The sequence below is a fragment of the Dipodomys merriami genome, unplaced genomic scaffold, assembly GCF_024711535.1.
Source record: "Dipodomys merriami isolate MVZ:Mamm:240054 unplaced genomic scaffold, mDipMer1.0.p SCAF_42, whole genome shotgun sequence".
Lineage (NCBI taxonomy): Eukaryota > Metazoa > Chordata > Mammalia > Rodentia > Heteromyidae > Dipodomys > Dipodomys merriami.
Window position 1 is genome coordinate 9,752,003 of NW_027205826.1, and position 27,996 is coordinate 9,779,998.

At 51.6% G+C, this 27,996-nt stretch overlaps 1 protein-coding gene across 4 annotated transcripts in view; it reads right to left on the reverse strand.

Annotated features, from left to right (window-relative positions):
* Positions 1 to 1,652: 1,652 nt before the first annotated feature.
* Positions 1,653 to 27,996, reverse strand: part of Sdk2 (sidekick cell adhesion molecule 2) — a 233,771-nt gene continuing 207,427 nt past the window's right edge. For 3 of the 4 annotated variants that reach the window (XM_069993202.1, XM_069993199.1, XM_069993201.1), the window contains 8 exons: positions 27,391 to 27,528; positions 24,598 to 24,759; positions 22,878 to 23,003; positions 17,304 to 17,468; positions 16,454 to 16,594; positions 16,057 to 16,195; positions 13,910 to 14,036; positions 1,653 to 6,086 (listed from right to left, as the gene is read on the reverse strand). In XM_069993202.1, coding sequence (XP_069849303.1) covers positions 5,733 to 6,086; positions 13,910 to 14,036; positions 16,057 to 16,195; positions 16,454 to 16,594; positions 17,304 to 17,468; positions 22,878 to 23,003; positions 24,598 to 24,759; positions 27,391 to 27,528 — 1,352 coding nt within the window. In that variant the 3' untranslated portion in view covers positions 1,653 to 5,732. The remainder of the gene's footprint in view (positions 6,087 to 13,909; positions 14,037 to 16,056; positions 16,196 to 16,453; positions 16,595 to 17,303; positions 17,469 to 22,877; positions 23,004 to 24,597; positions 24,760 to 27,390; positions 27,529 to 27,996) is intronic. The other variant, XM_069993200.1, reaches the window with a different exon arrangement.

Here is a 27,996-nt window from a genome sequence, read left to right on the forward strand (position 1 = left end):
AACAGGGGCTGGGAAGGTGGCTCAGTGGTAGAGCGCTTGCCTTGCATGCATGAGGCCCTGGGTTCCATTCCTCAGCACCACATAAGAAAAAAGAAAAAAGCCAAAGTGGTGCTGTGGCTCAAGTGGTAGAGCACTAGCCTTGAGCTGAAGAGCTGAGGCACAGCACCCAGGCCCAGAGTTCAGGCCCCACGACTGGACCCCCGCCCCCCCCCCCAAAAAAAGTAAAACAAACTCTTCTTCCCTTCCCCCACACACAACACACACACACACACACACACACACACACACACACCCATATCAATTAAAAACCCAAAAAACTCCCCCAACTATAAAACAAGCTCTCCTTTATTCTCTTCATCTCTCTATTCCAATAATCCATGTGACTTAATTTATGGGAGATAGGTGTGGTAGAGAGGAGCATCAGGACTGTACTCTTATTAAGTTTGGCAAATTTCAACCTAGGTGGATCAACCATGTTTGATCTACTAAACCATAGTGTTTCTCAGGATATCTAAGTCACTAGGACCTGCAGTGCTTACTTTGTAGGAAAGTGAACATGCAACTGTAGGGCCACGGATCTAGGCACTGCTACTTCCCAGGTCAGGGCAGTTAAACTCTGCCGCAGTAACCTGCCCAGGGGGCTGTCACTAGGATTTCCCAAATTACTAAATGTAAAATGTTTAGTTACTGCTATTAAAACAAGTCTGGCCAGGTGCCAGTGGCTCACGCCTGTCATCCTAGCTACTCAGGAGGCTGAGATCTGAGGATCGCAGTATAAAGCCAGCCCAGGCAGGAAAGCTAGTGAGACTCTCATCTCCAATTAACCACCAGAAAACTGGAAGTGGCACTGTGGTTAAAGTGGTAGAGCATTTGCCTTGAACTGAAGAGTTCAGGGACAGCGCCCAGGCCCAGAGTTCAAGCCCCATGACTGACAAAAAAAAGAAAAAGAAAAAACAAGTCTGCCTTATTTGTGGATTTATCAATGCAGATTTTTGGAGGGGAGGGAGGTGTCAGTCCTGGGCTTGAACTGGGGTCTGGGCGCTGTCCCTAAGTTTTTTTGCCCAAAGCTAGTACTCTACAACTTGAGCTTCAGCTCCATTTCCAGATTTTTGGAGAGTTAATTGGAGATAAATATGTCACAGACTTTCCTGACCAGGCTGGCTTTGAGTCATGATCCTCAGATCTCAGCTTCCTTTGTATATAGCTAGCAATACAGGTGTGAGCTGCCAGTGCCTGGGTACATGCAGTTTTGATCAAGCATGGTGTAAATAAATAAACTGACCAATTATTGACTGTTTAGTCCAAAAGAAATTTCAAAAGCAATGCCTTCAATGGTGTCTCCTTTGAACCCCAGGTGCACAGATTCCAAGGCTCTACTGCAATTATTATTGTTATTGTTGTTTTATCATTCACCATGATTACTTGCATAATGTGCCTGCAGGCTCTTACCTTAAATATGTAAGTACAATAGCAGATCTCATGTGAAGGCGTTGACGCTTCTTACTTGTGAACTGGGCTGGGCCGGGCCTTTGGCTCACTCTATGAGCGTGGGTCAAAGTGGGTGTTTGTGGGAATGTTCCTCAGCATGGTCAGGGACAGATGTCCCCCAATTCCTTTTCCAGGGAGGAAAAGAATGAATCCTGCTTCCCAACTCCAAAACAAAAGTTTATTTATAAAATACTGACAGTCTGACAGGACACGGAACTTGTGTGGTATATATTTCAAATCAATCTCTTTTACCTTTCATTTTAAAAAATAAACCTGCTAACAAGCTATGTGACATATATATATATATATTTTTTTTTCTTCTTCCAGTTAGACACCTGCCATAAGAATGTGAACTCTCCCCATATTTTTTGTTACATCTTTTAAATCAAAAAAATAAAGATTTGTATTGACTTCTGCATTTGGAGTTTTTTTTTTTAAATATATATATGAATGAGTAAAGAAAGCAAGTTAACACGTTGAAATGCTTTGGGTTCTTCTTATGGAAACAAGAAGGGCACTAGGGGCCCAGGGGGACACCTGTGCTCAGAAGGGTGATCAGGGTGGGTGTTCCTAGACAAGGACACTATTGAGGCACTCTGGGGAGCTGGTGGTGGCTGCTCAGAAGGTTCCCCCCTCCCCCTCCTGCCTTCTGCTTCCTCACCCAGCGTGGCACCTTTGCTGTGCTGTCTGGTCAGGTGAGGAAAAGCCCCTGCCCAGAAGGGCTGCCCAGGGAAGCCTGGGCAGCATGTGCTGATTGAGGCACCCTGCTGTGCCCCTGTTTCCATTGACTCATGGCAGTGTCAGGTTAGGGGGTAAAAGGGTGTGGGGGGGGGAAAGGGGGAGAGAAGGGGAGGCAACACGATTTGCAAACTCCCCGGAGCCCTAGGATGAAGGCATTTCTGGAACCCCGAGCCTCTATTTGGTTTGTCTTGGCAGTCTGGTTACAGAGGAGGCACAGCCAGGAGGAGAAGAGCAACCCTGGTTATGCCAAGTGTGGGTTCCTGTAGACACCCCCAGATTCCTTTAGGGCATAGCAAGGCAACACCCAAAGGGCCAGGTGTGTCCTGGTGTGAACCCACTTCCGGCAGTGTCATACAGACAGGGACGGGGGCATCAGTGGCTCCTGGGGGGCATCAGTGGCTCCTGGGAGTCAAAGGTCATGGGGGTTCCTGTACCCATGAGCAGTGCCCGCCACACCCTTCTCATGGCCAGGGGTCCAGGAGGAGGTGCAGGGCCCTCCACTGCCCAGTGGATATGTAAACATGGGCGGAAATGTCTTCTTAAACCAACCCAGAGCTCCACTGCTGGAGACCTACTGTGTTTCGAGGTGCTGCTGGGGTCCTGGAGGTTCACATCCCAGCCTGAGGGGGAAGAGCATTCAGCCTCACTTCCTGGGCTCCTCTAGGAGTTGTGGTTTAGAGTGTCCTCGTGGGTAATGACCCTGGTCACACTTCACGAGTACGCCACCACAGGCAAGCTGTGCCTTCTGCGGGAGAGGCTGCAAGAGCTGCTTTGTTCACACACACACACACACACACACACACACTCACACTCAGAGGGTGTGTTCTGTGCACATCTCTGCATACCTGTGCAGGAGCACAAGTCAGCACAGCACCATCCGGTATGCATGGGGTTGTTGGTGAGTGTGCCAATGAGATGGGGAGAGGGCAGGACATCCTGGTGCACCAGCTGGTTCATTAAAGGCAAAGGAAAGGTGGCCTCATGTGCAACACACACACATATGCATACACACACACAATGCTTTGATACACCCCTGCTTTCCTCTCTGGGCTAAAAGAATTCCCTAATGCAAACTGGGAACTTCTTCTTTACATGGTTAAACCCTCTGTGGACAAGGGAAAGGATGAGGTGGATTCTTAGGAGATGGGGTGGAGGGGAGGGGAGGGGAGCAAAGCAAGCACAGCACCATCGCTAGCTCTGAGATGTCAGCTGAGGTGGAGAGCAGGACCTAGCTGATTCTGTGGGCAAATCAGAGGCGGCCCTAGGCACCTGACTCCAGAGACAAGTGGAACCCCAGCCCTTGGTCCTTCCTTAGAGGGCAAGGCTGTGCTCCACGGCCCAGACCCTCTAGGAGAAGGTCCTGTTGGCCTGCAGCAGCTGGTCACCCCCTCTGCTCTCCTGGTGTCCATCACTCCCTGCCCTCCATGCTTCCTGGGTGGCAGGTGTGTGCAGGAGCCCCACACACTATGAGTATACCCTCTCCTGGGGCCTCCCCAGTCGCCATTATTGGGGCTGATAGGAGGACATATAAGCTTTTCCTTCCCTTGGCTTGTGTCCCCAGTTCCTAACGCTTCTCCCAACCCACCAGAATCTAGCTTCATCTCCTCTCGGGCAGGGCCTGCAGTGGACATTGCCAGTGAGAACTGTTCTATGGAGGTGGGGAGGGTACTGTGCTGAGTTGGACGTGGGCTAGGGCTAGCTGGTCTGAGATAGTCCTCTGCCTTCAGTGGCGCAGGGCCATGGGGCAGCTGCACAGGACTGGTTGTGGTCACCAAGAGGCCTCAAATGACCCCGGGGAATCTGTCAGCAAAGCTCCTTGCTGAACCCTTGAACTGAAAAGCCCATGCTGATGAGCAGACCGGGCCTCCAGAAGCAGCTTTTTAAAGGACATTCCTTGGAGCAGACTGTATGTAAGAGTTTTCTCTTCCTTCAGCTATTCTTGTCCCTCCATCCCCTCTGACCTGCCTTGCCCAGCCAGGCTGGCATGCAGCTGGGAGACTGTTCAGTTCACACCAGGCTTCCTGATCAGTCCCTCCTCACTCGCTCTTGCTCTTTGCCCTGGCTGAGCCTGGGAGATGGCCTGGAAGATGTTCCCAGGGGCTGGGACACCTTGGACTCTAAATCAATGATGCCGGGCAGACTGGGGGCTCTGGCTTCCTGCCCCTTTGGGCTTCTGTACACCAAGCTTAGGAGGTTGTAGGTGGAGCAAAGGACACAGCTGTGGAGCAGGTGAGCTGTGGAACAAGGAGGTCCCCTGTGCCTTTATGGACATGGGGGATGAGTGTGGGTGTGGATGTAGGGGCTGGGGAGTCTGCAGGCAGTGATCCGTACTCTGCTCCCCAAACTCGGCAAGCTGAACTTCCTTTTCCTAGTGTCTCTCCAGTTCTTTCCTTCTTTAAGTGGGGACAGGCGCTGCCTGGATTGGAAGAAGATGAACTGAGGTCCTGTTCTCCTATTCCTGACTTCCTGTGATACCCTAGGACTAATGATTTCCTAGTGCTCCATGCTTGATCCCTGGTGCCCCCCTCAGACCTCCAACCATGCTGCACCTCTCTGAGAAGCAAAGGGAGGCTGGGGTACAGTTGTGGGCGATTCTCCTCCAGCTTTCAGGGCCTTTCTAGAAAAGGAAACTGCTAAGCAGATTCTTACTTCTTTTTTTCTTTTCTCTCTCTCTCTTTTCTTTTGGTGCTGGTACTAGGGCTTGAACTCAGAGCCCTGAGTTCTGTGGTTGGGGGCCACAGCTGTACTTGCAGCTTTTTTGCTGGTTAATTGGACTTTCCCTTCCCGGGGCTGGCTCTGAACAGTGAACTTCAGATGTCAGCTTCCCAAGTAGCTAGGATTACAGGTGTGAGCCTGTAAGAAAGCCTGGCTTCCTCTCCTTATTCTAAATAAACCAATGGCTTGGTGGAGAATGAGCCAGGGAGATAAGCAATGGAGCGGATGAAGCAGGGCAGGGGCCAGGCACGGTCACAGGACCCTGGGACACTACCCCGGGGTGGTGGCAGAGGACGAGGCTTTGCCTCTGGGATATCTAGCATTTTATGCACCGGAGCTGTTGGCAGGTATGAAACACAAGAGGGAAGGGGTGGCTGGCTAGACATCAGAAGCCTCTCTGTCCCTCAGCCATGCCTGCCTTACAGCCCTCAAGTCCTTTGCCCTCTTGGCCTCTCTCTTCCCCAATCTCCAGTCCCATCTCTAGTCCAGGTGCAACTCACTGCAGAGCAGTGGGTCCCACATGCCGGCACACACATCCTTCCTTCGTCTCCTCCTCCTCCTCCTCCTCCTCCTCCTCCCCCTTTTCCTCTTCCTCCTCTCTTCCTTCTCGTCTTCCTCCTCCATGCAGGCTTTGCTGGCCCTGGAATCTGGAAAATTAAACTTGAGAGGTGAACAGCTGACTTGGTTTCTTGGTGTTTTTTGTTATTTTCTGGCAGGCGTGGTGAGAAGTGGTGAGGAGGATTTTGGTGTCCTTTTTATCTTAGTTTCTTTCTTTTCCTATTCTGTCATCAAACAAAAGATGAAAATCCTGCAATAGGAGCCCGGGAGCCTGGGGCCAGGCTGCTGGGGGGCCGGTAGAGGGTGCTCTGTTGACTTGGGGGGTTCGGAGGGTTTTGGGGCGTAGGAGTCCGGCTGGCCTTGGGCCGGAAGAGGCTGCCCTGCTGGGCGCTGGTGCTGTTGGCGATGGTGACGTGATCAGGCTCCCCGGGGTCGCTCTCCGTGTAGCTGTACGCCTGGGCCCTCGAGATGCCCTTCTGCTGGCGCCGCCAGGAGTTGTAGTAGGTTGGGTCGCTGATATAGTGGTTGACAAAGGAGTGGGCCTTCTGGGGGTTTGGGTCCACCTCGTACTCACTGTCACTTCCCTGGAAGGGCAGAGAAACGGTGTCAGTGGCCTTGTGTGGACAGGTCTGTCTGTGTACTAGGACTGGGAGGCAGAGAGAGCCAGGGCTCCGAGCTCTGACCTGTAAGTGCCTACCTCCCTCGTTGTGAGGTGGATGTACGGCCTTCAGTGCCTACTCTGCCTCTTCCAGCACATCCGGGAGCCGCTGGCTCACACCGGTCATCCTAGCTACTCAGAAGGCTGAGGATCACAGTTTGAAGTCAGCCCAAGCAGGAAAGCCCATGAGACTTTTATCTTCACTGAACCACCAGAAAAGCTGGAAGTGGAGCTGTGGCTCCCGTGGTAGAATGCCAGGCTTGAATGAAAAAGCTCAAGGAGAGTCCTCAGCCCCTGAGTGCAAGATCTGGTACTGGCACAATTTAAAATAATGTAAGCATGGGAAAAAATGCTCATAAGAGCTCTGAATTTTTATGCCATCATGACTTTGAAGTTTTCTTCTTAAATGCAAAATATTAATTCTGTGTGTGTGTGTGTGTGTGTGTATGTGTGTGTGTGTGTGTGTGTATGTGTGTGTGTGTGTGTGTGTGTGTGTGTGTGAATTGTGGGGCTTGAACTCAGGGTCTGGGGGCTGTCCCTGAGCTTTTTCGCTAAAGGTTAGCACTCTGTCACTTTGAGCCACAGTATCATTTTCTAGCATTTTAGTAGTTAATTGAAGTCTCATGGACTTTCCTGCTGGTACAGGCTTCAAATTGGGATCCTCAGATCTCAGCCTCCTGAGTAGCTAGGATTGCAGGCATGAACCACCAACATACCTGGCTAATGATAAATTAATCTCTTTTTTTTGTTGCTGTTGTTGTTGGTTGTAAGGCTTAAACTCAGGACCTGCGTGCTGTCTCTGAGCTCTTTTGGTCAAGGCTAGTACTCTACCACTTGAGCCACAGCACCACTCTGGCTTTTTCTGTTTATGTGGTACTGAGGAATCAAACCCAGAGCTTCATGCATGCTAGGCAAGCACTCTACTACTAAGCCACATTCCCAGCCCTCCCAGCAATCTTTTGAGAACCAATAAATAAGACAACAGATAGAACTCTCTGGAAGACAACAACACACAAAGAAAACAGCCCAGAGGACCTCATGGGAGTGTCTTCACCCCAGGCACCAATGCTGGTGGCCAGAGCAATTACTACCTTACACCAACATAAGCCAAACATAAAACTAGTGAGTGGGATGGCCACAAGACCCAGATAACCCAAGGTGTCCTGCTTTATAGCTAAAGAAATTGAAGCAGTGGGGCTGGGAAGGTGGCTCAGTGGTAGAGCGCTTGCCTTGCCTGCATGAGACCCTGGGTTTGATTCCTCAGCACCACATAAACAGAAAAAGCCGGAAGGGGCGCTGTGGCTCAAGTGGTAGAGTGCTAGCCTTGAACTGAAGAGCTGGGGGACAGGGCCCAGGCCCAGAGCTCAGGCCCCATGACCAGAAAAAAAAATTGAAGCAGTGACCTGGGTCATAGGAAATGGAAGGCTTGTCCTCAGAATCCCCAAGTCCTCTGTGAAGCTAGACCCTTAGGTGGCATGAGTGACACACTGCCAGCAGGTGCTCTGCAGGGTGGTGTGGGCTACTGACTTGTGTTTCTGTAATTGGCTTTCATACTCTGTGCTACAGCTACTATTGCAATGTAAGTACTGATGCTGTGTGGGTACTGATACCACCTGAGTACTGATATTGCATGATTATTGGTGCTGGGTAAGTGTTGATGGTAGGTGAATACTGACATTGGGTGAGTGCTGATGCCCAGTGAGTGCTGATGCTAGGTCCTGATACTGGGTAAATGCTGGGTGGGTGCTAATGCTGGGTGAGTGGGTGCTGGTGCTGGGTGAATGCTGACGCTGGGTGAGTGCTGATGCTGGGTAAGTACTGGTGCTGGGTGAATGGTGATGCTGAGTGAGAGCTGGCATTGTGTGAGTACTGATGCCTGGTAAGTGCTGATGTGGGCTAAGTATTAACATTGTGTGAATGCTGATGCTGAGTACTGGTCCAGGATGAGTGCTGATGCTGGGTGGGTACTGAAGCTGAGTGAGTGCTAATGAGAACCCAATTATAGAAGGAGTGAGGGCTTTGCTCAAGGCACTGGCTTTACTTAGATCTGCCTGATTTCCCAAAGCTTGGCATTTCCAAAGTCTGTGCTTGCTCTTCACTCCCGTACTGGGCTATGAGATGGTCACAAGAGCCCCTTCTCAGGGGCTCCCACTGGGCATTAAGTACTCCATCTGCTGATTTATGTTCTCTGGCCCCGCCCTGCTTTCCCCAGCCCTCTGCAGCTCCCAGCAGACAGCTCCCCGGAAAGGCAGAGTCCACAACAGAACATACCCGGCCACCTTCCCTAGCACGCAAGGCAGTACAATACGAGCCCCTTTCTTTGCAGCCAGCCCAGCTGCCCACCCAGGCCCAGGAGAACAAAAAAAGACTTGAAGGCCGGAGGGCTCCATATGCCGAGGCCAGGGTGTGTGTGTGTGTGTGTGTGTGTGTGTGTGTGTGTGTGTGTGTGTGTGTGTGTGTGTGTGTGTGTGTGTGTGTGTGTGTGTGTGTGTGTGTGTGTGTGTGTGTGTGTGTGTGTGTGTGTGTGTGTGTGTGTGTGTGTGTGTGTGTGTGTGTGTGTGTGTGTGTGTGTGTGTGTGTGTGTGTCTCCCTCCCCAGTGACCAGCAGGGAAACTCTGAGGTGAGCTGCTGGACTGCAGGTCTCCCAACCTGGTCAGCAGCTGTAAGAGTTGCCAGACATCTCCTGGTGCTAGAATTTCAGCCACTCCAGGCCCCAGCATGGGGCGGGAAATGGCCAGTGGGGTAAGTTGAGCCCATTCTCCTTTGGGCCCTCAGACTCAGTCTCCTGCTCTATGCCTGTCACCATGAGGTAAACCAGCGCAGAAGAGGACATGGTGAAAGGTATTATTGGAGGGCAAGTGGGTGAGAGGCCTCCGTGCTCCCCTGAGGGAGCAGAAGGGCTCAGGAGGCTGACTCAGGGTCCAGGCCTCTGGAAGACAAAAGCAGGTCTGATTTGGGGACAGAGTGGGCTTCTTCTGAGTCGGATCCCTAACTTTTCATCTGAATCACTTCTTCCCAGTGGCTGCTGCCTGCTGGGCGCCCACGGGGTGTCCCCCCCCCTTCCTGACTGAGAGGCAGGGCGGAAGCTGAGGTCTGGTTGGGCTCCCTCCTCCAAGGCGGGGTGGGGCGGGGTGGGGGGGCTGCCTCAGCTAGCGGCCCGCTCTGGCCTCTACTCCCTGAACATCTGTTTCTTTTCGAGGTGGGGGTGGGGTGAGAAAGAGACAGGAGGGGGAAGCAGGGGCTCCTCTTGCAGCCTCCCCCCTCCTCGCTGCGCCCCCCATAATTGAATGCAGCTTCCCAGGAGCAGGCCTAGCACAAAGGGGGCTTTCAGAGGCTGCCCTGCCAAGCCATCGGGCGGGCGACCGCTTCAGTTCTCCCCAACTCTTAACAGCTCCTCAAAGGCACTCAGTCAGCAATGATGGGAGCAGGAGCCAGGACTCTGGTCCTAGGGAGGGTGTGAGGAGAGGGTCAGTGCGAGGGAGGACCCTGGAGACAAGAGGGAAACAAAAAGGGGAGAACAAAGCCAGCCACCCCTCCACCCCCGTCTGAAGCAGATGTAGCAGCAAGGGAGCGGGAGGCCTGGGGATGGGGTAGAGCTGGGGGGAAAGGGGGGTCTTTATTCGTTGAATTTCAGAAGGCTGGGAGGAAGATAATGACCAGAACACAGGGAAACCACCTGGAGTGGCTCTCCTCTCATCTGTGGTCCCCTATCCAGTCTCGAGGTACACAGCTCTCGCCCTGCCCCTTGGAGGCCCTAACCTGAGCCTGCAGGCCATCTCAGGCCTCAGCTACAGCTCTGGGGCTTAGAGTTGGATGGAGTGACAGCTACGGGTCTCCTGGGTATCTTTGCCAGGGCTCTGGGCTCTTGGTGCTGATACAGTTATAACTCTTCCAAAAATGTCCTTTGAAAAATAACAGTTCAAAGCCAATTCAAAGATGGCTCATGCCTGTAATCCTAACTACTCAGGAGGCTGAGATCTGGAGGAGCACTATTTGAAGCCAAGTAAGACAGAAAAGTTTACTAGACTGGTAAAGTACCAGCAGAGCCAGCAAGATTAGCCAGTGTGAGGCCCTCAGTTCAAGTCTAGTACTGCCAAAAAAAAAAAAAAAAAGTACACAGAATTTATGTACAAAAGAGAAAAAAATATATAGGATGTGATTTGACCTGGAGGTTTTCATTTTACTTTTTACATACAAAATGAGTTTGAAGAAATCAAGAACTAGATGTCAGGATTAGAAGGTGTGTATACCATGGCTTGACTTTTCTTTTTCTCACTGAGATTTATTTGTGTGCTAAAGATACATAGTTTTCTACTAAACTGGGGCTGTTATTTTGAAAATGGAGTTGGCATGTAGCCATCCTGCACTTTTGGAAGTTGCACCCAACAAGCTACAGGCTCTGTAAATCTCATCTTGGGGTGTGCCTTCCCTCTGCCCAGAGCCCCCTTTTCCTGATTCCCTAGAGGCTGGCTCTGGACTCCCTCCCCCATCTTCTTCCCCTCAGTCTTACGCTGGCCTCTCTCCCATCATGTCAGTGTGCTTGTTTAGAAGTCACACTGACTTTCTGTTTATGGCTGTGTCACAGGAAGGCACTGGGCAGATTTCCGCCAGGGTTAGAGAGTGAGCTTTGGGTGGTCTGGCTCAAAGTATAAACCAGGCAGTGTATGCAGACGTACATTCAGCGGAGTGGGGGTGGGGTGACTGGGCAGGGCTCAACAAGATGCATGGTGACTTTCCAGACGTGACAACATTGTGACTATGTCCTGACAGTCACAGCCTCGACATGCCACACTCAACATTGACTTGTGACTGAGAGCACTCTGCCAGAGGGTGCTTACTCATGTGTGCACTGTGGGGGGCGGGGAGTGGAAGGGGAGGAGCACTGTCCCCTCCATCCCATCCCTGAGGAGCTACTAGAAAGCAGGGTCATGTCTCTGTCACTTCCAGGAAGTGACAGGCAGAGGTGGCCGGGCACGTGTGAGGCCTGGGGTCCATGCCCACACCACAAAAGAAAGAGGAAAGGAGGGCTGGGAAGATGGCTCAGTGGTAGAGTGCTTGTCTATATGCATGAAGCCCTGAGTTCAATTCCTCAGTACACATCAACAGAAAAAGCTGGAAGTGGCACTGTGGCTCAAGTGGTAGAGCACTAGCCTTGAGCTAGTGGGACAACACCCAGGCCCAGAGTTCAAGCCCCACAACTGACCAAAAAAAAAAAAAAAAAAGATACTGGCAGTCCAACAATGGATGTGAAAATTAGAGCCTTTGTGAAAATCAGAGCCAATTCACCTAGCCTATCCCTCACCTTTCAAAACCATCCCCAACTCCACAAGCCGGCCTATGGAATCTGCCCCCCAAAGAAGAATCAAGACTGCTGTTACAACTGCCTTCTAGAGTCCCAGAGCAGTACTTCCTGGAAGTGACTGTTTCTAAGTTGCTATGGAAATGGTACGAGTGATGAGCTTGGATCAACTCAGACCAAGGGCAGTGTGGAGGATTCTCAAGCTCTCTCTGTCCACTCTGGGTCATGGGGCAACTTCTGAAGTCAGGTGTTCTGGAGTCCAGGGTCTTTCTTTAAGGCTGGAACAATGAAGGATGGCCTCATAGTCCTGGGACAAGTCTGTATCCTTGGGAGACCCCTCTAGATTCATGCAGGATGGTGACACAAAGCCTTGAGATTTGGGGCATTACCTCCTACCTTGGGAAGACTTACTCCCTAAACATCAATGCTCAGCCAGAGTGGGCAGAATAATGCACTCCACAGAAGAGCAAAAGCTTCACAACAGAGTAATGCAGGAAGCTCTCCTGCTGGGGGCCTCTGAGCAGAGAAGTGTAGCTCATACATGTCCATGGGCAAAGAGCGTTCCTTTATCTTTTTCCGTTGCTACCTTGAATGTCCAGAATCTAAATGCTAGCTGTCATCTCTTAGAGAAGGAAGGAAGGAAGAAAGAGAGAAAGAGAAAAAGAGAGAGAGAGAGGGAGGAAGGGAGGAGAAGAAAGAAAAGAAAAAGAGAAAAGAAAGGAAGGAAGGAAGAAGAGAAGGAAGGAAGAAAGAGAGAAAGAGAAAAAGAGAGAGAGAGGGAGGAAGGGAGAAGAAAGAAAAGAAAAAGAGAAAAGAAAGGAAGGAAGGAAGGAAGAGAAGGAAGGGAGAAAGGAAGAAAGGAAGGAAGAAAGGAAAGAAGGAAGGTCTTTCAGGGGAGAGACCCAGGCTTCTATAGACCTTCTTGTAAGCCCCCCAAAATCTATGTATCTACACAGTTCAGTATTTACAAAAAGACGCCATGATCTAAATGATACCGGTTCAGAGTTTGGTCCCCCATATTAAGTCCCCAGGCTAAGCTAGGCTCTGTCCCTGCCGGCTGGGAGCTGGGAGTCAGGTGGGGTTCTTGGCTGTGCCAACCTCACCCATAACCCTGGAGCTGAAGGAAACAGCCGCAGGCCCACCACCGGATCCCCAGCTTCCTGGCCTTCCTACCCACGCACAGTCCCATTCCCTGCAGCACCTCTTCCTCCTTGCTCTCTCCCAGGACCTGGCACAAGGGTCCTGGGTGTAGGACACAGTGGCTGTCAGAAGCCTTTTCTTAGGCAGCTACCGGGCTTGGCCCAGACAGAGGGGCCTGGAGTGGGAGGCTACGCATTGTGTTACTGGAATGTTCTCAGCTCCTCCCACATGGCCTGGGACAGTGTCCCCATCTGACCTACCTAATGGCAATTCTGATGCTCTCTCTTCCAGGGCTTGGACCCCTCAACCTAAAAGCCAATGCTTTTGGAATGGTTCTGCCTGGCCAGGCTCTTCTGCATCTGTGATCCGCTTATCTTCTTCCCAGCCCCACCAGAGAAGCCTGGCTGCTCTACACATGGAGAAACTGAGTCTGGAAGATGTTACTCAACACACCCACACATCCCAGCTCAGAGGCAGCAGAGTCAGGAGCCAAGCTTGGGCCCCAAACTCAAAGCAGAAGGCCTAGCTGGTCTACACAGCGTCCCATCCTCAGGGGGTTGGGCACCATGTCTGTGGGGACAGGGCTCCATGAAGTCTGGGAACCATGCATGGGGGCAGGGCTGTCCCATGTGCTGAGGTCTCTGTCATTAGCGAACTCTGAGCTGGGCTGGGAGGTGGCAGCTGGCCCATAAACAACTTCTGGATAGGTGGTTGGAGCCACTTTTTTTTTTTTTTTTTTTTTTGCTGGTCTTGGGCCTTGAGCTCAGGGCCTGGGTTCTGAGCCTCTTTATGCTCAAGGCGAGAGCACTACCACTTGAGCCACAGCGCCACTTTTGGCTTTTTCTGTGTATGTGGTGCTGAGGAATGGAACCCAGGGCTTCATGCATGCTAGGCAAGCACTCTACCACTAAGCTACATTCCCAGCTCCCTGCTTAGTGTTTATGGCCCAAGGAAGGAAGGAAGGAAGGAAGGAAGGAAAGAAGGAAGGAAGGAAGGAAGGAAGGAAGGAAGGAAGGAAGGGAGGGAAGGAGGGAGGGAGGAAAGGAAAGGAAAGGAGGAAGAATAGAAGGAAGGGAAAGGGAAAGGAAGGAAAAGGGAAGGGAAAGAGGAATGAAGGCTGGAGGAAAGAGTGAAAGAAGAAAGGAAGGAAGGGAAGAAGGAAGAAAAGAACTAGGGAAGGGAAGGAAAGGGATGTAAGGGAAGAAGGTAGGAAGAAGGAAGGTCTTATGGTGGGCCAGGTTGCAGGTGGTCTTGTCCTTTGGCCTCTGGGTGGGGGCTGCTCCCTGGGGCTCCCGCCCTTCGCCTCTCACCTGGGAGTCAGAGATTTCCGAGGGCTTCTCGGTCAGGCTGCTGCTCTCTGCAGGGATGAGGTCGTTGTACTTGGTGACGTCCTCATCTGAGTAGTGGAGGCTGCCAGGGCTGGGCCTGGGAGGGGACCTGGGGAGAGTTGGGGAGCAGTGGGGGATCAGACGGGCTTGGAGGAGGATGGGCTACCAGCCCCCTATCCTAGCGCCTCCTCCCTCCTGTGCCTGTGACTTCGCTCCGCTCCGCTCCGTAGTTGTGGGCCTTGGAGAGAGGGGCCTGGAAGAGGAGGATAAAAATGAGGTACCATGCTAATGCCACCTTGGCACCATGCAGCTCACGCAGCAGCGTATGTGTGTGCGCGTGTGTGTGCATGCAGATGTGCATGCGTGTATGTGTGTGTGTGCATACATGCACATATGCGCATATACATGGGCATTATCATTGCAGCCAGGTTCAAGCTAGGGCTGGTTTGGGGCCAAGCCACGTATCCCAAAGGGCACAGGGGCAGGCATGGGCTTCAGTGTGTTACACTGTGGGCAAGGGAGGCAGGGAGGGGCAGGTGAGGTCACGGGAGAAATGCCCCCTTGTTCCATGTGGCAGAGCCCAGGAGCCAGCCTGGCGGAGCTGTGGTGGCCACGCTGGGCCGGGCTGGTTTGGTCACCACAGCCTCAAACAGCTCTTTCTCTGAAAGGCTGGATCTGGCACAGGATAAGAGCCTGTGCACCCCGCCCCCTCCCCTTTGCCCCCTCCTATGAGCACGCATGGCTTCTTCCCTCCAAGAGACACAGAGAAGCTTTGTGAGTGCCCCAGAGATCCCCCCCCCCCCCCCCCCCCGCTGCCTCCATCGAGCTGAGAATGTCAATAGGGGCCAGGCTGAAGTCCGCTGACTGTAGTTCTCAACCTCCCTAGCCTATGTTGGGGAGGGGCGTGTAGGAAGGTGGGTCCCAGCAGTGACCCCTGCCCTTGAAAATGGGTCGCCTGGTGGCCACAGGGGAAAAAATACAACAACCTAGGGGTCAGAAGAGACAGAAGCCGGGCATGAAACACAGCTCCTGCTTTTCCCTGCTCACTGATTTCAGGGGCTAGATGGTGGCCAGAGATTCTGATCTAACGTAAGGACCAGAGGAGTGGTCTACAGCAGGAATGGGGGAGCCCCTGGCACCTCTCATTAATATGTCTTGTGTCTTGTCTCAGAGCCTCATTGTGCCCAGCTTATTTGGGGGGGCATGTATTTATCTACAAACTCTTCTCATCCCTGGAGCACCTTAGTTCCCCACTTCCCCTCCCTCCCCCCAACCCCGACACATAGTAGGGTTTGAACTCAGGGCTCTATACTCCTCCTCCTCCTCCTCCTCCTCCCCCTCCCCCTCCTCCTCCTCCCCCTCCCCCTCCTCCTCCTCCCCCTCCCCCTCCTCCTCCTCCTCCTCCTCCATCTTCTTTTTTTTTTTTTTGGTCGGTCGTGGGGCCTGAACTCTGGGCCTGAGTGCTGTCCCTCAGCTCTTCAGTGCAAGGCTAGCACTCTACCACTTGAGCTACAGCACCACTTCCAGCTTTTTCTGCTTATGTGGTGCTGAGGAATCGAACCCAGGGCCTCATGTATACAAGGCAAGCACTGAGCCACCTTCCCAGCCCCCTGTACTCTTCTGGCTTGACTTTTTCTCTTGTGGCTGGCTGGTGCTGTACCACTTGAGCCACACTTCCATTTCTAGCTTTTTGTTCATTCATTGGAGATAAAAATCTCATGGACTTTCTTGCCTGGGCTGACTTTGAACCTTGATCCTTAGATGGCAGCCTCTTAAGTAGTTAGGATGATAGGTGTGACCACCAGCGCTGGGCACAACAGCTTAAGGTTGACTTGTCACATTTTGCAAGTTGTTTGCATTCTTCTGCCATTCCAGGAACCTTTTGTATCCAATTCCTTGAGAATTTCTAGTGAGCCTGGGCTGTGATCCATCCTGTCTCATCTGGCAGGAGCCCTATAAGCCCCCCAGTGCTCTGCCTGGGTCCTGCTGATGGCTCCCAGCCCCAGCGTTTGGATGCTGTTTCTCAAGAAAGGGAAGGCCAGGTGGGCCCGGCCTGCTCTGTGATCCTCCCCAGCCAGCACTCACTGCTAGACCTCTGTGCTCCTTCCCTCCTCCTGAAGGCCACTAACCTGGTGTACAGGCCATTCTTTCTGCAGAAGGAGTTCTTGACCGACAGCCTCCTGTTGTTGAGTTCCAAGGCAGGAAAACTGCTTTCATCCAAGCTCAGCATCTCCCCGTGGCCTAGGGCTCCAGATTTGACATTGCCTGCTGGGGGGAAGAGGAGGGGTTTAATGCCTTGAAGACCACGTGACCTCCCCTCCCCTACCTGGCTGGGCTACCCCCTCTCCCTCTATTTAAAGATGAGACCCCAAAAAGAGTCAGAGACCATGCTGAAACTCCAAGTTGCCCATTGGAGTAGCTACATTCATTTGCCGGGAGAGAGACCTGCCCACTCCTGCTCCAGCCGAAAGGGAGACCCTGATAGCCCAGTCCATCGCCAGCTGGTTCTGGTGATGGCTTACTCACCCGAGTCTGTCTTCTTGGCATACTTCTTGCTCTGGCCTCGGATGATGAGCACAAAGACCAGAAGCAGGATGAAGATGAGGCCCACCAGGGCAATAACCACCAGGAACCACCACTCCTCGTAGAAAGGGTTGGCTTTTTGGGCTGGACAATGGGTGTGGATGTCAGGTACGCTGCTCAGGATTTCCTCCCTCCAAACCTCCCACCCCAATGGATGTGTGAGTCTTCTGGGTAGGCTCAGAGGAAGGAGGCAGAACCATGACAGGCTTGGAATGCTAGTTCTGATTGTTGGCAGAAGACTTCCTGGGCCAAGAGAGGTTCCGAAGTTGCTCTGAACTCATTAGGAGAGCATGCTGGGATTGATTTGTGATGTCTTCCAGGGACATAGGCATGATAGCAACTTTCCCTTTTTTCCCTCTTGCCTCAGGACAAAAGCTTTGCTAGGCCCAAATGTGCTGAGTCCTGGGCGTGTGTGTGTGTGTGTGTGTTTGTGTGTGTGTGTGTTGGTGGTGGCAGTTTCCTTGGCAACACAGTTAATGACCTGGCACCCTTGAATTTCTTGGGTCATGAGCTCATGAAAGCTATTGTCTTGGGCCCATGGTTCTTCCCCTACACACAGGCCTTCTGAAATCCTGGAAAGGGAAGTTTGAAGTTCCAACTCCCAGAGCTGCCCTGGGGATGAGGGGATGTAGGCTCTCGGCCCTGAGTTCAGAACTTGGGGAACTGAGCAGCAGGACACTTTGGTGGTTACCCTGATGAGTCTGTTCCCTGGTGTCTCTCCTCCTCTCCCACTACCCGGTATGTCACCAGGCTCTTCTGTGGGATTCCCCCCAACTCCCCATAGCACCAGTACCTGGCACAGACTGGGAGGGACTGCTGGGGGTGCCGAAGCCATAGTCGTTGACAGCAATGACCCGGAAGTCGTAGCTCACGCCAGGTTTCAGGATGTCCATGCTGAAGGTGTAAGAGCTCACCTCCTTGGGGATGTCCTTGATCAAAATGTCCCAGAGCCCCTCATCTGTAAGAGCCAAGAGGGGAGGGGGCTCAAATCTCACCCCTCTTTGATTCTGTGTTCCTGTCTGGTCTCCCAGCTTAACAATATGGCTGACTGGGGATTGAACTCAGGGCCATCAGTTTCTAGGCAAGTGCACTACCATTTGAACTATACCACTAGACTGGGGAGGGCGGGGGGGGGGGGAGATTTTTATTGTTGTTTTGTTATTTTTATCAGTCCTAGGGATTGAACTCTGGGTCTGGGCACTGTTCCTGAGCTTTTTTTTGTTCAAAGTTAGCACTCAACCACTTGAGCTACTGCTCTACTTTGGGTTTTTTAATGATTAGTAGGAAATAAAAGTCTCACTACCTTTCTTCCCTGGGTTGGCTTTGAATCATGACCCTCAGATCTCAGCCTCCTGAGTAGCTAGGATTACAGGTGTGCGCCACTGGTGCTGGTCTCAGAGGGAAGACTTTTATTATGTATTAGTAGTACAAGGGGTTTTTATTGTGACATCTCCATGCATGCACATAAAATACCCCTGGTCAAACTCACACCCTCCCCATCATTCTCCCTTACCTACTCTGCCTTCCTTCTGAACACAATCTCAACAGAGTTCATTGTTCTATTTGCATGTTCACCCTCATCCACATTCTCTATCACCCCTTTTGCCGATACCCTGCCCCAACAGAGCCTGTTATACTTTCCTGTCAATTTTTAGGATATGTTAATTGTACAAAGAGGTTTCCTAATGGTATTTCACACATGCATATATTACATTTTAGTCTTATTAAACCCTTTTAAAAAATCCCAGGAGGGGCAATTTTTTTTAAAGATACCTTTTAGAGTGTATCATTCTTTTCTAGTAAAGCATCTTTATAACATTAAAATGTATATGCTATGAAGAAAAGACTGTAACAGCCAACTTGATACAAGTTGGAGGCTCCCAGTTGGAAAATCTAAAACCCAAATTGCCCCAATCCAAGACTTTGGAGGTTCTTGACACAACAGAAGACAATTCTGTATGTAACATGAATCTGTTTCATACACAAAATTATTAAAAATTGTATAAAATTGTGGCCAGGCAATGCAAGATGTCTACAAGACATCAGTGGATTTCATGATTAGACTCTCATGACATCCCTAAGACAGCTCATTGTGTGGATGTAAGTATGCCCAAGTCGGAAACATTCAAAATCAGAAACACTTCTGGTCCTAGGCATTCAGATGAGGGACAATCAATCTATTCAACCACCCAGAAAAAGAGACCCAACATTTTAGCCCTTGAATGGTCTGAATTCTAAATTTTCTCTTTTCTGTGTCATTAAAAAATAGTTGGAGCTGGGTGCTGGTGCTTATGCCTGTAATCCTAGCTACTCAGGAGACTGAGATTTGAGGATTGCAGTTCAAAGCAATCTCCTGCGTAGCTAGGATTACAGGCCAGAGCCACCAGCATCCAGCTGAGACTCAAGTTTTTGATTCTCACGTGGCAAGCATATAGGAGATTACTACCACATGTGGCTTATTTGCTCTTTTTTTGCTTAGGCAAGCCTTGAACTACAATTGCCTTGATCTGTCTCTTGAGTAGCCAGGATTAGACGCATGAGTCATCATGCCTGGCCTCTAGCATTGTTTCTGAATTGAGGATGAGTGTGTTGCTTGATCTGCTGCAGGCTGCCTGCTCCCTCCAGTGTAGACCTGGCCACATGAAGGCCATGGGGGCTGTGTCCGTGTTCAGACAAGCTTCCGTCTCCACTGTGGGTATTTGGAGCATTTGCCATGTTCCCAGTGTCTTTTTGCTAGTTACCTTCCCTTTTCTCTCTCTCATTTTCTTCCTGCTAAGCTATGAAATCCTCAAGGGCAAAAATCATGCCTAGTTTGTCTCTGTATAAATTATCACCTAGCACAAGCACCTTCTAAGTGTGTGCTGAATAAATGGAGATTTCCCTTGCCTTTTCCCACCCTCCCTTCCATCCTTTCCTTTTTAACTTCTTCCTTCTCTCCCTGCTTTCCTCCATCCCTCCTCCTTCCATTTCTCCCTCTTTCCATCCTTTTCTTTTCTCCATTTCTTTTTCTTTTTAAAATTATTATTATTGAGGTTAGTGTCTTATTATTGTAGTCCAGGCTGGCCTTGAACTCTCAATCTTCCTCCCTTAGCTTGCTGAGTGCTGGGATCACAAGTGTGGCCCTTGTTTTGTTCTCTGCTGATCCTGAGGCTTCAACTTAGGTCCTGGGCACTGTCTCTGAGCTTCTTTTGCTCAAGGCTAGCACTCTATCACTTAAGCCACAGTACTGCTTTCAGCTTTTGGTGGTTAATTGGAGTTAAGAGTCTCACGGATTTTCCTGCCTGGGCTAGCTTCAAACCGTGATACTCAGATCTCAGTCTCCTGAGTAGCTAGGATTACAGGTGCTTAGGGATTTTATTTTTAAGTATTAGGTGTCCAGTTTCACTGCATTGACGTGTAAGCATCAGGGCATGAGTCCACTTGCTGTGTGACTGAGCTCTCCATCACTGTGAAGGAACTGTCCCAATAGGGACAATGCCAATGGCAGGCCGACAGCTGGCACTGACCCCGGGGTCACTCCTCTGCCTGTGGGTTACCTCCAAGCCCTTAGGGATGGCAGAAGGGAGGGACTGTTGTCTCCATTTTACACTGAGAAAATCAAGGCGTCCCAACGTCACACAAAGCTCGTATTTCTGACCAGAGCCATTCAAGTCTTGGCTTTGAATTTCCCTGGGGTGCCTAGGGCAGAGCTGTGTGACACTGGCAGTTAACCAGTGCTCCATGCCACCAGTGGCTTGTGGAAGTTCCCACTGACGTCTTCCAAAGCTGAGGCCTCCTGCCTGCCCCTCTCCCTCCCCAACCTGTTGTGTTCTATGCAGAGACAAAAGGTGGGGCCATGGCAACGAGGCCAGAACAGAAGCTGTTGGAATGTCCTAGGGCCTTGGCCTCCAGCCCTGGGAGTCAGCTGATGTGCAGGACTGGCTTCACAGGCCTATGAGTCCCGGAGTGAGTCCCTCATTGGCCCTGCCTTGCCCCATGGCTCTCTGGCTTCTAGAAAGTACGCATTTAGCTGATCCTGTGTAGTGAGAAGCACAATTCAGGGTAGTGTATAACAAGAGCAATTTCATCCTCGGGAGGAAGCATGTGTTGCTGGGCATTGTCTAGCTACTCAACTCAGGAGGCTGAGATCTGAGGATCACAGTTCCAAGCCAACCCAAACAGGAAACTCAGTGAGGACTCTTATCTCCAATTAACCACCTGAAAACCAGAAGTAGCGCTGTGGCTCAAAGAGGTAGAGCACTAGCCTTGAGCAAAAGCAGCTTAGGGACAGCCCAAGACTGGCAAAAAATAAAATAAAATAACCCCCCCCCCCCCACACACACACAAAAACATGACAAGTATCTGTCAGCACAGAGAGAGACCCAAAAGAAGGGGCAGGGAGCACAGAAGGGAGAGGAAACATCCACCCAGAACAGCAGCCGCCTCTCAGCTGATTTAGGGGAAAGCCATAGCACTCCTGCCTTCCTATACTTTCCAGTGTCTGGCACAGCTTGGTCCTGCCTCTGCTAGCCTGGTCCTTCCTCGATCAACTCGTGTAGACTGAGTCATAGCTCCCAAATTTGGAACAGCAAAGGCTCAGGCTAAGCCTCCCTGAGAGCCCTCCTAGATCAACAGGCTGGAGTCCAAGCCAGCATTCCAGTGCCTGTCACCAGGGTCAACCCAGGTGGAAAAGACAGGCCCAACCTGGTTGGGAAACGAACACCATGGTCTCCTGGCCAATGGGAAACGAATTCAATGGTCTCCTGGCCAACTCAGCAGCTGGCACTGGAGGGCCAGGGCGGGGCCCTCAGGAGCAGGGATTGGGCCCGGCCCGCCTGCAGCCCAGGACATGGTGGAAACCGAGCTGCTACACATATTAACTATTTGCAAGTGTGATTGTTAACCTAAGATGAAAGTCATGATGAGTGGCTTTACTAGTGGAACTAGTAAAGTCTGCTATTGAGGTAATGAGCATCTAGCCACGTGGGGTATTAACAAGATGTTTGTGTGTGAGTGTGTATGTGTGTGTATGTACTAGGGCTTGAACTCAGGGGCTTATGCTTTTACCTAGCTTTTATCACTCAAGACTGGCACTCTACTACTACTTGGTCCATACCTCCACTAATGGCTTTTTGATGGTTAAATGGAGATGAGAATCTTATGCATTTGTCTGCCAGGCTTTTGAATAGAGGTCTTCGGATCTTAGTCTCTCCTGAGTAGCTAGGATTACAGACATGAGCCACCCAGAGCCCTGGCATGGGGCAGTAACAATTTGTCACTGAGATGTTTTAGTACACCTTCTCCTTAGAAGTATTAGTTTCTGACATGCTTGGCTCCTCCTCATGTTATGATTTGCTCCTGGGATTCAAGTAGCCAGGTCTTGGCTTTTCTTTCTTCACCTTAATCAGCTAGCTCACAGATCCACAGAATACAAAGAAAAGCCTGTGGCTCCTGGCTGACTTTGGCACCTCTGATTAACTTGGAAACCTAGCAACGGAGGGAGCTGGAGCTTCTCTGGGTAAGTGGAGCCTCAGCCCAGGAAGCAGGTGTCAGGACAACAGTGAAACAGAAGCGGAGAGCTGAGCCCCCTGGTGTGGCTTATCAGTGTGGCTCATCTCCTGATGGCTTTGGAAGTTCTTGTGATTTGATTTCAGGCTTGACAGGAGAGGTTGGTACAAATTACAGGAGCTATGAGGAGAGGGGAGAGCTGAGAGGGTGCAGGAGATAAGAGATGCAGGAGGAGCCTGGCTCTCTAGTAATGTGGAGTATGTGGGATGCTGTGCATGCACGGACACGTGTGCACACAAACACACACTCACACGTGCATACACACACACACATATACACACACACACTCACACTTGTCAGTTGTGGGGCCTGAACTCGGCCTGGATGCTGTCCCTGAGCTTTTTTAAAGCTCAAGGCTAGCACTCTACCACTTTGAGCCACAGCTCCATTTCCAGTTTTCTGGTGGATAGAGATCAGAGTCTCCTGGACCCTCCTGCCTCAGTTGGCTTTGAACTGCTGTCCTCAGATCTCAGCCTCTTGAGTAGTTAGATTACAGGTAGGAGCTACCAGCTCCCTGCCAGTCTCACCAATAAATACTTAACCAAACCCTTGCTCTGCTGACTTCTTGAATAATCTTCCACCCAAGCTAGTTTGCATCTGGTGCTAGCAGCCATTCTTTCAGGAAGGGGGGGCACCCCTGGGATCTCCTTAATTGAGAGTCCAGCTCAGAGGAATCACCCGTCTCCTAGTCCCCCAACAGGGCTGCCTTTTTAGGTAGAGGCCTGACACAAGCCCAAGTGCAGGGACAGGAAGGTGGCAGGAAGTGAGCTGTGGAGTCTTAGCTCACAGGTGTGAGGCAGCCCGGCCCTTGGAGACCCACCTGAAGGCCGGGCCTCTATGACATAGCGGGTGATGGGTCCTTTGCCAGGGTCACCGCTGGCCCAGTGGATGGCGATGGCAGAACTGTACCTCACGATGATGGGCACTCCTGGTGGGCCCGGGGCACCTGCAAAACCATACCCAGTGGTAAGAGGCCTGCTGGAACCCAGAATGGCCACCCTGTCAATCTGGGGGCTCTGGGTGACAGTTCCAACTCCAGCCAAAGAATCTCCAGGACCCTTGTAAGCGTCAGGGCCTGGGGAGCGTGTTTGGGGCTTAGCCTACCAGGATGTGACTGTGGTCTCCTTGGGTCACCCCCACGCCCCAAATTCCAAAGTCCAGCATAAGAGAGGGCCTAGAAGATGCTGGTAGGTCTCTGGAGCAATCATAGGAACTGGGGTTTAGCTCCAGCCAGAACTTATTACATGGGTGGCCCGGATCTGTTCAGGAAGCCCCTTTGAGCTCTCTCTGTTTGCCTATCTGTAAAATGTCTCGAGAAGTGAGACTTGAAGGCAGATCCATGGGGCAGAGGGAGACCATGGGTGGAGGGTTGGTTTGAGGGGGCCCCCCCAACATCATGTTTAGCAGGTGGTGGTGGCGTCAGCTCTAACTCTGTGTGTGTGTGTGTGTGTGTGTGTGTGTGTGTGTGTGTGTGTGTGTGTGTGTGTGTGTGTGTGTGTGTGTGTGTGTGTGTGTGTGTGTGTGTGTTGCCAGTCCTGGGGCTTGAACTCAAGGTCTAGATGCTGTTCCTGAGCTTTTGTGCTCAAGGCCAGTGTTCAATCTGCCTTTTGGGATTCACAGCTACATTTCAGGTTTTTTTGGTTGTTAATTGGTGATAAAAATCTGACACATTTTCCTGCCTGGGCTGGCTTTGAACTGAGATCCTCAGATCTCAGGCTCCTGAATAGCTAGGATGACAGACATGAGACACCAGTACCTGGTCAGGAGGTGTATTTTTTGTTTTGCTTTGTTTTTGTTGGTCATGGGGCTTGAACTCTGGGCCTGGGCACTGTCCCTGAGCTCTTCAGCTCAAGATGAGTGTTCTACCACTTGAGCCATAGCACCACTTCTAGTTTTTTGGTGGTTAATGGGAGATAAGAGTCTCATAGACTTTCCTTCCTGGGCTGGCTTTGAACCATGATCCTCAGATTTCAGCCTCCTAAGTAATTAGCATTATAGGCATGAGCCACCAGTACCTGACCAGGAAGGGGTAGTTTAGGGGAAGTTTGAGGAGGGTAAACATTGTCTCAGAAGGGCAGGCAGAGTGCCTCAGACTTTTTGTTTGGGGTGATTGAGGCTAATGATCACTGGGGGGTCAGGGAGGTAAAGGAAAGGAGGAAGTGAAAAGCTGGGAGAGAGGAATGAGGTGGGTCAAGGATGAGCTCTGTGTAACTTACTTTGTGCCCAGGATCCAGCACAGCTCTGGGCATCAGGAGTGGGGAGGGCCTTCTAACTCCAGGTGGTTTTGGGGCTTGGTTGGTTGTGGGGCTTGAACTCTAGGCCTGGATGTTGTCCCTGAGCTCTTCAGCTCAAGGCTAGCACTCTACCACTTGAGCCACAGTGCCACTTCCGGCCTTTTCTGTTTATATGGTACCGAGGAACTGAACTCGGGGCCTCATGCATGTGAGGCAAGCACTCTACCGCTGAGCCACCTTCCCAGCCCCTACCTTGGGATGTTGAAGAGCCTGGTGTGCTGAGGTAGCAGTTTCTCATGCCCCTACCTTCTCCTGGGCCGGTGGTGACGTTGGCTTCGATCTCAGGCCCGTAGGTGAAGGTCTTGGCCCGGATGCGGAACCTGTAGGTCATGCCCTCGGCCAGGTCCTTCACCTTCAGCCACAGCGGGCTGTTCCCCTTCACGTCCACCGTCACGATCTTGCTGACCCCTGGGGGATGGAGAAGTCCAGTGAGCAGGGGCTGCTGTGGCCTTTGGGAGCAGGATCACAGAGGCTGTGGCGGGGGGCAGCAATGGTGGCGGAAGCCCCCGCCAGGGCCCCCGCAACTTGAAGACCAGCTGAGATGTGATGCTGGCTGACACAGCTATGAGACCCAGGCTGTGTTCTAGACACATTCCTGTGCTCTGCTTGGTCTGAGGCTAAAGCGTTTGGAGGAGAGCTGGATTGCCCGTCCAACTCCTGATCAGCAGCCCCAGGGGCCTAGAAATTATTTAGTATTTTGTCGTGGGACTGGGGTATGAACTCAGGGCCTGGGTGCTGTCCTTAGCTTTTTATTTTGCTCAAGGCAAGTCCTCTACGACTTGTACCACACCTCTACTCCTGGCTTTTTTTTGCTGATTAACTGGAGATGAGAGTTTCATAGTCTTTTCTGCCTATGTTGGCTTCGAACCATGATCCTTAGATAGCTGCCTCCTGAAATGGCTAGGATTCCAGGTGTGAGCCACCAGTGTCATCGTTCAGATGACAGTGGGGGTCTGGAGGGATGAAATGATCACCAGGGCTGGGGCTTCTTCATACTGCTACACAAACCCTTCTACTTGAGTCTTGGGTTTTTCCTTTGAGAAATGGGCGCATTGCTTGATTCTCCCTCCCATGGGCTATGGCGTGAGCTGGGGCAGACATTGTGCTGGCCGGGGGAGGAAGGGGACCATCCAATCGCTCTTATTAGGTAGATTCTGACAAAGGAGGACAGAAGTGTCTAAGAGAGAAGACTTTAGCTCTGTGGCCCAGATCCTGCCACACTGAAATGCCGGGGAGGCTGAGTGCTTGTATTTCTCAAGGTAGGAGGTGCCTGGACAGGTGCTTTTCCAGGCTCCTGTGTTTCGTCCCTGTGTTCTCTGCCCTGGCCCTGTTCCCAGGTCCTGCACCTGACCAGATTTCTTCATGAGGCCCAGATTTTTTCCCAGTTCTTTGTTCTTGTGCTGGTCCTAGGGCTTGAACTCAGGACCTGGGCACTGTCCTTGAGTGATTCTGCTCAAGGCTACAGCTCTACCATTTGAGCCATTTCCAGCTTGTTGTTGTTGTTAATTGGAGGTAAGTGTCTCATGAAGTTTCCTGACTGGGGCTGGCTTTGAACAGTGATCCTCAACTCAGCCTCCTGAGTAGCTAGGATTACAGGCCTGAGCCACCTGCACCTGGCTCTACTCCACTCTGCCCAATGGCTGCTGGCACGCAGGTGGTGGCAAGGAGGAGGGCCATTGTCCCCTCCACTGACCCAGAACTGCCGGCCCAGCTCCGCCCCTTCTTCTTGCCAGGCTTGGTTGCTGGGAGGAGTTAAGAGTGAGGGCAGAGGAGTGACTGAAGTCGCAGTCACTCCCTGCCATCAGGGCGTCACTGGGAGGCCACCCACAGCCCAGGTCCCACTCTAAGCCCTAGCTGATGACAAAGTATCAGTGGTGCTGCTCACTTTGGTGTGAACTGGGCTGAGTTCACACCAGCCACGGCTGGACAGTCAGGAAGAAAGCTGGCAAGTGTCTGGCATCCACTGTCGCGGTCAGCTTGGGCCTGCCTGGGAAGCTGTGGGTGTGGCAGGGACCCGGCCAGGGGCTGGAGGGAAGGGTCTGAAGGTAGCTGGGATGAGCAGGCCTTCATTTCGTGAAGAGTGGGGCTCCTGATCTGAGGCTCACAGCTGGCAACAGGGCACAATGACCTCCCCCGCCCCTCCCCAATACTGTGCATCATCTTTCTGAGCAAGGCTGAGGAGCTTTGATCAGATTCCTAAAGGGAATTTGCTTCTTGGAGTTCCCGAGTCTCCAAAGCCTGAAGGATTAACCTGGAGGAAGGCTGGGAACGCTCAAGTCTGGGAGGGCAAAGCTAGGGCAGTGTTGTCAAGGACCCTTCTTCGGGGTCCTGCAGAGACGCCGCTCTTCTTAGAAGGCTGTGCTTGACCCAGATTTCCTTCCCTCCTTTCTCTGATTCTGTAGACTGAGGTGAAGAATTTTAAAATTCTCTGTAATATACAGATGGGGTGAATCTGATCAGTGTGTGTTACACACACGTTACGTCTTTCACAATGGAACCCCTTTGTACAATAATAAATGCTAATAAGATATAAGTATCTGTCTAGAAGCTGGTAGCCTCAGGTTTTCTGCTTTAACTTGGCCCTCATCCTACCATTGTTTTGCCTCAGGAATGTCCCTTCTAGTCAGGTGCTGGTGGCTCATGCCTGTAGTCCTAGCTACTCAGGAGGCTGAGATCTGAGGATCACAGTTTGAAGGCAGCCTGGATGGGAAAGTCAGGGGACTCTTATCTCCAATGAACCACCAAAAAGCTGGAAGTGGAGCTGTGGCTCAAGTGGTAGAGTGTCAACCTTAAGCAAACAAACCTTCTCAGGGACAACTAAGAACCTGGTCCTGGGTTCAAGCCCCAGGACCAGCATCCCACCCCCACTCCCATATCCAGCAAAAATCAGTGCTGGAAGCATGGCTCAGCAGTAAGAGCATAAAAACAAAAACAAAATAAAAAACAATAAGCACAACAACAAAAAGTGGGATATTCCCATCCCATAGAACTCCTGTGTCACTACACCATGATGGGGACACAGATGACCACCCCACTCACCATCTACTGGGGTGCAGGGCTCATACACTAGCCGGTAGCCCTCCAGGAGGCCATTGGGGAACCGGGGGGCTTCCCAGGACACGTTCACCGAGGTCGTGGTCAGCTCGCTGAACTTCACTGAGCCGGGAGCGCTGGGGGCTGCGGAGACAGCAAACGGGGTATTGTTTCCTCTTTCTGAGCAAGTACAAAGCCCCAGGTTTGGCTCCAAGAAACTATGGGGAGTATTTTGGGTCTGTGCCCGGGGGGGGGGGGAAGAGAGAGAAAGGACTTAGCCCAAGAACAAGGCCTGAGGGACCACTGGAGGGCCCTGGACCCCCTTCTCTTCCTCTGTGATGTTGTTAGAACCCCCATTTCCAAAAGCAGCGTCCCAGGCCCTGGGAGAAAAGGCAAAATGCTCCACTTCTCCTGAAAGTTCGAGAACTTGGCCTTCCTCCTCCATGGCTCGGAGCCCTGGCTGGCAGCACGGGACAGGCTGTGACACTCCAGGGTCAGCACGGGGCAAGGCCGTTTCCTGGCTTTGTGGAGTGCGCCTTTCAACCTCCCTGCTGCAGAGGGTGGGTGGGTGTGGGGGGGTCTGGGCTGCAGAACCTCACAAAATAAGAAAGC